This window comes from Dermochelys coriacea, chromosome 14, assembly GCF_009764565.3.
Source record: "Dermochelys coriacea isolate rDerCor1 chromosome 14, rDerCor1.pri.v4, whole genome shotgun sequence".
Lineage (NCBI taxonomy): Eukaryota > Metazoa > Chordata > Testudines > Dermochelyidae > Dermochelys > Dermochelys coriacea.
In genome coordinates this window covers 36,108,062-36,117,211 of record NC_050081.1, presented here as the reverse complement: position 1 = coordinate 36,117,211, position 9,150 = coordinate 36,108,062, and the positions used below count along the sequence as shown (strand labels likewise).

The 9,150-nt window shown below is 52.6% G+C and overlaps 1 protein-coding gene and 1 pseudogene across 2 annotated transcripts; both read left to right on the top strand.

The window, feature by feature from the left end:
• Positions 1–9,150, top strand: part of LOC119842653 — a 1,040,433-nt pseudogene that overhangs the window by 869,006 nt on the left and 162,277 nt on the right.
• On the top strand, positions 663–6,908 carry LOC122455409 (zinc finger protein 239-like). 2 transcript variants are annotated; one of them, XM_043497009.1, is made up of 2 exons: positions 663–2,409; positions 3,533–6,908. In XM_043497009.1, the coding sequence occupies exons 1-2, from the start codon at positions 2,364–2,366 to the stop codon at positions 4,480–4,482; spliced, it is 996 nt and encodes a 331-aa protein (XP_043352944.1). In that variant the 5' UTR covers positions 663–2,363; the 3' UTR covers positions 4,483–6,908. The 2 variants fall into 2 exon arrangements, with proteins under 2 accessions (XP_043352944.1, XP_043352946.1); XM_043497011.1 differs by having other exon boundaries at positions 664–1,105.

The window sequence follows — 9,150 nt, the reverse complement described above, 5'->3', positions numbered from 1 at the left end:
GAACCAGCCCCGGGTCTGCTGACACCAGCTCCTGAGCCGGTGCACGTGACGGCGAGACCTGGGGGAAAGGCCAAACTGGGGGAATCAGGCTGGGAAAACAGCGTGGAGGGACCATAAAGGGATGGGGGTTGTTCTTTGTCTCAGGGGTTTGCTTGTCAGGAAGGGAGAGAGTGAGAAAGAAGGCAGCAATGGTGGGGGAAGGAGAGAGGGGAGGGCAGAGAGGGTGACCCAAAGAGAAGGGAGAGTGTGTTGTTACACAGACAAGGTGGGGGAGGTGATCTCTTTTGTTGGACCGTCTTCAGCTGGTGAAAAGGGACACGCTTCCGGGCTTACGCAGAGCTTCCGTATGAGGAGGGGTTAAAAAGACTGAGAGTGTCCAGCTTAGGAAAGAGATGACTACAGAGGCCTATAAAATCATGCCTGGTCTGGAGACAGTGAATAGAGAAATGTTATTGGCCCCTTCATGTCACACGAGAACTGGGGGAGGGCAGAGAGGGGGGGCAGGGGTCACCCAATGGACTGAATAGGCAGCAGGTTTCAAACAAACAAAAGGAAGTATTTCTTCACACGATGCACACTCAATCTGTGGAACTCCTTGCCAGAGGATGTTGCAAAGGCCAAAACTATAACAGGGTTCAAAAAAGAACTAGATAAGTTCCTGGAGGATAGGTCCATCAATGGCTATTAGCCAGGATGGGCAGGGATGCAACCCCATGCTCTGGGTGTCCAGCTGCTGCTGGGGGGATGTGCTGCCCTTGGGGCCAGCCCTAGGGGGAACCCCTCAAACTGGCTCCTTTGATGCTGCTCTTTTCTAGTGTCTGGCTCGGAGACGCTGTTCCTGGGAGGGTTTAAAGGTGTCTCGGTGGGGATAGTCATGCTGGGAGGGGCTGGGGCTGCGCTGTCTTAAAATGACCCAGGGTTTTTCCCAGCCTGCCAGAGTCTGAATACCTGTCTGCAGGGAGAGAGCTGGGGTGTGTGGAAATCAGGGCGTGAGATGGAAAAGCCTCTTGAAATCTCCGGGTCGGTCGCCCTTCTTGCTCTGCCAGGCGGCGGAATAACAGCCCTGTTTCTCTCCCGGGAAATGGTTGCCGCAGAGCGCATGCAGGTAGGGGATTTTCAGGGAGCTGCAGGATAGGTTTCTATTAGAGGGGGAGGGGCAGGAATTATGTAGGGGGAGGCTGGGCCTGCCCTGCAGGGCTGTGGTTAATCTGGGGCTTGTTTTTTCAGAGGAGGCCCATTGGGCGGGAGGTGGGAATTTGCCCCTTTCTGGAACAGGAAACAACCCCCCTGGTCAGGGCTGGGAAGGAAAACTTAACAGATCCCCGGCGCTGCAGCCTGAACCTACCAGCCAGAGGCTGCTGTGGAATACGAAGGGGGCGCCCAGAGGAGAGGCCCCATCCCCTACCCCCAGCTGCTGGGAATAGGGGGGTGTTGGGATTCCTGTCCCAGGACCCTGCTCCGGATCTCCATCTCCTCTACCAGCCTCTGGTTAGTGGGTGTATGATAAACGGGAAGGCTCCTGCTCTCCTCCCCTGGGATTAGTGGGAATGTAGCTGGGGCAGCAGGTGCTGAGTGGGGGACTCTTGTGTCAGATGCTGGTGACCTTCGAGCAGGTGGCTGTGTGTTTCACCCAGGGAGGGAGCCCTGCTGGATCCTGCTCAGAGAGCCCTCTACAGGGATGTCATGCAGGAGAGTTGTGAGACCGTGACCACGCTGGATAAGGGATTCCTGTGCCCTCGGTTATTGGAAGCTAGGGGAGAGGGGTCTGCGATGTGGCCAGTGTGGCTTGTGGTCCCTTAGATTTTAAGGCTCCAATGTCCCCAGATCCAGTGTGAGAGAGACTTTACTCTCTTTGCCTTCTTCCATGGGGTCAGGGAATCAGAAATACAATGGAGAGGATTATCCATTCCCATCCCAACAGCTTTCAAGGGGGCGGAAGCAGCGCATTGACCTGCCTGTATTAATTCTCACTCACACACACGATCCCTGTTCCCCTCCCTTCCTGGGACTAGCTCCATGTCTGAGGAGGGCTCTGAAGACTGAGGAAAAGGCGGGGGCTGAACGGCAGAGCCATGTCAGCAAATCTCCTAGAGTGCACAGATCCTGGAAGCCCCCCTCCAAACATCTGCCTCTCCCACGGGGCCTCAGTGACCGTGTTCCCATCCGTTCAGAGTCTGTGGCCCCCGCAGCCCAGCACAGGGCCAGGTTAAATCAAGGAATGTTCTTTGTAACAAATCCTCTCCCAATGCTTGACACACCCTGATCATGCTGATTACACATACACATATCCCGAGCAGGATTCCCCCTTCCCAAGCCTGACCTGATCTCCCGGCTGGAACGAGGGGAAGAGCCATGGATCCTGGATGCTCAGGACTCTTAGGAAAGGGAGATCCCAAGAGGCCCATGCTGGTGAGTTGTCAATGAAATGGATGCAGAAACCATCTGTGAAGTGAAGGGAGAAGCTGGGACTCCCACCAATGTGTTGTGAGTGAATTGTTCCAATTCTGCCTCATCTCACCCAGGACAGGATTGGATCCAGATCATAGAATATAGGACTGGAAGAGACCTCAAGATGTCATCTAGTCCAGTCCCCAGCACTTGTGGCAGGACTAAGTATTTAGACCATCCCTGACAGGTGTTTGTCTAACCCGCTCATAAAAATCTCCAGTGATGGAGATTCCACCACCTCCCTAGGCAATTTATTCCAGTGCTTAACCACCCTGACAGTTAGGAAGTTTTTCCTAATGTCCAACCTAAACCTCCCATGTTCCAATTTAAGCCCATTGCTTCTTGTCCTATCCTCAGAGGTTAATGAGAACAATTTTTCTCCCTCCTCCTTATAACAACATTTTACGTACTTGAAAACTGTTATCATGTCCCCTCTCAGTCTTCTCTTCTCCAGACTAAACAAACCCAGTTTTTTCAATCTTCCCTCATAGGTCATGTTTTCTAGACCTTTCATCATTTTTGTTGCTCTCCATTGGACTTTCTCCAATTTGTCCACATCTTTCCTGAAGTGTGGCGCCATGAACTGGACACACTATTTCAGCTGAGGCCATATCAGCTCGGAGTAGAGCGGAAGAATTACTTCTCATGTATTGCTTACAACTCTCCTGCTAATACATCCCAGCATGATGTTTGCATGTATTCTCATGGTGGTTTTCATTCATGGTACCCCATCCAATATCACCGACAGCTGGCACGAGCTTGCTATCTTGTATCTGATACGCCACCATCCACCATAACTGGATTATTCCTCCTCGTCTTCCAAGCATGCCTAGAGTTTCTTTGTAGTCTCCATGCCGGGAAGGTGAGAAAGAACAACCCACTTGATAATGGAGCATCGGATGTCCACTTTAGAAAAGCAGGAATTACAGAGGTTAATAGAATTTTACCTTTCTCGATCTCCCCAACAGTTACTGTGATGTGTTTCTCCTCTTTGATCTTCCCCTTTCTTTCCTTCCACCATTACACAGTGAATAACCTGTCTTTGATTCTCTCTCTCTCTCTCTCTCTTTCTCTCTGTTTCCAGCAGGTGATGGGAGGATGAGTGAGAACAAGGAGGAGAATTCTCAGCAGGAATGTGCTGAGGAAGTGGAACTGCACAAAACTTTATCAGGAAGATCCAAAGGGAATTTTTTCCAGAGTCATAAGCAGGGAAAAACCTGGGGGATTCCACGCAAGTCAGAGAAGCAGCAGGGAAACCAGCCAGGAAAGAAAGTGAGTAAAACCACTAATTGTAAGGGAAGTGGCAAGGACCTCGAGGAAACCACACTCCAGCAGAGAATCCATGGAGAAGGGAGAAAAAACACATGCACCAAGTGTGGGAAAACCTTCAGTCGTAGCTCAAACCTTGTTTCCCATTGGAGAATCCACACAGGAGAGAGGCCGTATAAATGTATTGAGTGCGGGAAAAGCTTCAGTCAGAGCTCTAACCTTGTTTCCCATCAGAGAATTCACACAGGAGAGAGACCCTATAAATGTCTGGACTGTGGGGAAAACTTCAACCAGAGCTCAGACCTTATCACACATCAGAGACTGCACACGGGAGAGAAACCGTATAAATGTATTAAGTGTGGAAAAACCTTCAATCAGAGCTCAAACCTTATTTCACATCAGCGAATTCACACACGAGAGAGGCCCTATAAATGCCTTGAGTGTGCGGAAAGTTTTGATTGGAGCACCCAACTTATTAGACACCAGATAATCCATACAGGAGACAGACCCTATAAATGCTTGGATTGTGGGAAAAGCTTTAGTGATAGCTCAGCCCTTATTACACATCAGCGAACCCACACGGGAGAGAAACCCTATAAATGCCTCGAGTGCGGGAAAAGCTTTAACCAGAGCTCCACTCTGATTAGACACAAGAGGACTCACACTGGAGAAAAGCCCTATAAATGCTCAGACTGCAGGAAAAGTTTCAATCAGAGCTCGAACCTAATTACACATCAGAGAATCCACTTAGGAGAGAAACCTTGAATGTGGGTGATGCTTCACTTGGACTTCAATCACGTTCGCCAACAGCAAATTCAGACCGGGAAGAGACCTCTTAAATGTCCTTAGTGTGGAAAAGATTTCAGCTGGAGCAAACACAATACTGGACATCAGCGACTCCAGCAGCACTGAACCTGAGCTGTCAGTGGCCCTCTGGTTCTGCCTGGTCTAAGCAAATCCCAGGCAGTGGAGGAGAAGACCTGGGTAGAGTCCCAGAACCTGGGCTCCAGCCTCAGCCTGAAAGTTTACACTGCAATTTTAGAGCCCCCAAGCCTCGCGAGCCTGAGTCAGCTAACATGGGTCAGCCGCGGTGTTTGATTGCAACGTAGACATACCCTGAGAGTTTGCCAACATAAAGAGAAGAGGCCAGAGTTTGATCAGGGATAGCTGGAACATTTCCCCCAACACTGACCAAGCCTCCACCACTTTTCTGAGTCTAGGCCAACGCTGACCATCTCATTTATATCTGCAGTGTTATTCTAGCCGTGTCGGTCCCAGGATATTAGAGAGACAAGGTGGGTGAAGTAATATCTTTTACTGGACCAACTTCTCCTACTCATTTATAGTGTTCTCTGCATTAGCTACTCCTGAGGGAATTCTACACTATTGTGCAAGGGCAGAATTAATGTCCCCCGCAGATTTTTTTTCCCACCTCAGAATAATTGATTGTGACGGGGAGGCAAAGGGAAGTTATGAGAAGAGTCATGGAATTACACCTTTTGTCCACCATGGGGCTGATGTGGCACTAGGAGAGAGGGCAGCTGGCTCATGGGCTGGAGCAGCCAGCCACTGAGAAGGAGGGGGCAGAGGCTGCCTTCCTTACAGCACCCTATCTGTGAGGCTAGGTGAGGAGACACGGGATATGGAGGGGACAGACAGCGTGGGGCACACAGGACTGCTGGGAGCTTTCAGAGGCTGGGGTTCAGAAGAGCCAGTGCAGGGACAGATTGGGGGCACAGGAGCTAGTGGAGTGACATTGAGCCAGAGTCAAATTGGGAGTGGGGGTGCAGGGACACATGGGGGCAGGGAAAGATGTGTCTGACTGAATGGGAGAGGCTAGGGGTCAGCCAGGGTCTGTATCGGGGAGGATCCCCAACTGCTTAACAATCCCTCTCCCCCTTCCCTAGAAATCCCTGTTCCATACTTCTCCCACCCACACCAGGCAACCCTCCAGGTTCATTCCCAGGCTCCTTCCCAGTGATTATTTCCCTCTCCCTCAGCTCCTCTGTTACCCCTGATTTTCCCCCACCCTTTGCACTGGTTCTGAGGGGAGTGGGAAATATGTTTCTGTACTGTAGTTTAAATGAATAATTACTCAAATTTCTGTATTAATATACCTAGTAAGGAATCTATTTATCAAAAAACAAAGGGACGGAAGTTTAGCTGTTTTAGAAGAGAACACAGGGAAATCTGTTCTCCTAACTTTGTGCCAACTGCAGCATGCTCCAGAATTTCACATTATCTAAGCCTCTAAGGTGCATTATAACTCCCTGTGTTCTGTTGTTCTCTTTCCTGAAGGCTGTTTTGTCACATATTTGGATATTAGTTTTTGTTTGACTGCGGGGGGGGGGGGGTAGGGAGCGGGTTTGCATAGTTTTATTGTGGAAATTTATGAGACAAATGGCTATTTGGCACAATATCCCTTCATTATTTTTGCTTTTTCGTCCGTCTCTGCCATGAAATTTTAATATTGGTTGAACAGTTCATCCATTAGTTATTAATAACTGATTTTTCAAGTAACTGCCGACACAAACACTGATGGGCACATGTGAAAGTCCCGGAGAGGCGGAGCCTGAAAAGGGGAAAGGAAGTAACTACCTGATCCCAGGGGTGAGGTGAGAGACAGGTAGGAGGGGGAGAGAGTATGGGAGGCGGGGGACACAGAGCTGGGAAACTGCAGGGTTTGCTCGTGAGAGCCAGATGGCCGAGGCTGAGAACTGTGAACTCTCTGCACTGCAGCTAGAAAGAGACAGGAAGTATCTTAGAAGTTTTATGTGACATTGTCACGTTCTCCAAAGGGAATGACGGGGTGGCCCCCGGATTCCTGAACGGATGAAGCTGAGCAGAGCCAACAAAGAAGCCGGGGACGGCAACAGGCCAGGCCAGCCCTGAATCCAGGCTGGTCCCCATCACTGAGGCCAGTGGGCAGTAAGGAGCCTGACAGCGCTGGTCACCCCTTCCCCAACTACCGTAGTGTCTTGGGTGGGGATGACAGAGACTCTCTCTGCCCCACTCACCAGGGGTGTCCCCAAGGGGGAGAAAAGCTTCTGCTGGGATTGAAGATGCCGACTCTTCTGTAAAGTCAACCAGTTCTCTGACTCCTGTTAAACAGCCCTCTGGATTTCCTGCTCCTGGAGCGTTTGTTTCTGGGACTGAAGCTCAGCATCGCTAATGGATTCTCTGCACTTTCCCTCCATCTTTAAAAAGCTTCTGTCACCTGCACCCGCAGGAAGCAGGAGCAGCTGTGTGCTGGGATGGGGCACTGTGCTGAGCTGGGTCCTGGGTGGTAGGTGGGGTTAGCTTTTATGTCTTGCTTTTAAATAATAAAGTAGAATTTACATTCTCAAACTCCCAGAGTCTTTTGCCACGGATAATGAGTGAAAATGGCCTTTAAGGGATATAGAACAGAGGGCATCTGAAGGGCTATTTCCCCAGCCCTGAGCCCCATGGACTGCAGATAAGACAGCTGCCAACTCGATGAGTTTTCAGATCCATTTCTAGTGTGTAGGGAGAATCTCTTGGCTCAGAGGAAATCCCTTCTGGCAGTCGTTTCCCAGTCACGAGTGCCGATCAGCCTGTGGAGCGGCCGCGGGGACAAATGATTGGGCAAACGAAGAGGGCTATTTGTAGGGGGAGGCACAAATCCCGCCACGTGTCTTGTTCCAACCCCAATGAAGTATGTCTCTAGAGGGGGGTGTTGCCCCTTTCCCTCCGTTAAGCATCTGCGTTGTTAGTGCTTCCGGGCTCGTGGCATACAAAGGTCCCTTGGCGGACGACCCTGGTTCATGGAGGACTTGTAGACCAATACCGTGTTTGGAGAACTGTTACTTTCTTCTTGGCTGTGGCGGCAGGGTCCAACTAGGTTTCCAAAAACGGCAGCCCCATGGGGTGATGGTTGGGAAAAGGGTCGTGGCTCTGCCCTGCCCCCTCCCACCTACCCCGCTCCACTAGTTGCCCTCCGCTGCTCTGACCCACATGTGCTCCCTAAGCATTGTTCCAATATGTGTCACTGTGCCACCTGCTGGACACGCCCTCCAGAGTAGTTGAGAGGTGTTGCAGCTGCAATTTATGCCATGCCAGCCCAATGCCCAGCCCTGATGGAGGGTCTCAGAGGGTGGGCAAGAAGGAGGGGGCCCGGCATTTGAGTGTGACAACACGAGGGCTAAAGGAAGCATGGGGGTGGGACAATGGGTAGGGACTCCAAGGCGGGGGGTGTCCTCTCTCCTTTGATCTGGATAATCACCCTTACTAAGAGGACCTGGCTTGATGAGTCAGCAGTGGGGAGGGGGCTGCCCACACCATGGGGTAGTAGCCACCATTGGGGTTGTCAGATGGTAGAGGAGGGGGAAAACCCAAGCAGGTTTCGTCATCAGCAGTGGCAGTGCCGGTGCTGACCTGGTGGGGGGGAGTATTTCCCCTTCTTGCCAGGCCAAGGGGCAGCCCCTCAGGACATGGCTCAAGCCTTCCCTGATGAGCCTGCCTGGCAGAGATACCTGCTGGGACAACACCAAGGACCCTTTGGGACTCACTTCCTCACTGTCATGGGTGGCGGGTGAAGTTTCCCCTTGGGGAGGCTAGCCCCCTGCCCCACCCTCTACCCTGACTCTTCTGGCTGATGCCCTCCCTCTTCCAGCCAAGGCCACGACCCCACTCGCTGCTCTCTGCCCCACCTCTGTGGGGGAGAGGGGATGAGAGTTCGGTTGGGGCCACCGAGCAGGGGGCTGAGAGCTCGGCCCTGGCCAGGGTTGAGTTCTCAACCCCGGCCGGGCCCATGGTGGAGCTCTCAGCCATGGGCAGAGCTCCAAGGCCGGAGCCACTCCCTTGTTCCACACCTTCCCCCCGCAGCCCCACCCATGGCCCCACCCCGTTCCATCTCTTCTCCCCGCGGCTTCACCCCCCGTTTGCTTGTTTCCACTGTCTCCCCCCGCTGGCCCTGAGACTGAGCGCCTCCAGCCCCAGGACTGTGGTGGTGGTAGGGGGGAACTTCCGGGGCCCACAAATTGGTTGGGGCCCCTGGGCATGGGCCCGGGGAGCCTATGTGGTAATTCACCACTGCTCTCCACCCCCCCACACCTCCACAGCATGCAGTTTGGGGAGGCTAAGCCTCCATCACCCGCCGCCCCTGCTCACTGTGCTCCATCACTGGTGACTGGACGGTGACTTGCCGGCAAAAAAGAAACATGGTGGACCCTGCACTTCCTGGGCCGGATGGGGCAGGGGCCCTGACAGTCCCAGACGGACGAAGAGGAGGTTGCAGTGGGCATAGGGGCTACGGCAGATGGTGATGACGTGGCAGGTAGCGCAGTGGCCACCTGGCACCCCCCCCGCCCCCGAGCCGGTGGAAGGGATGGGAGGGGAGAAGGGCGGTTCCCAGATGTCTGCAATCACCACAGAAGAGGACTTCCTGACCGGGCCCCTCTCCTTTTTGCTTTC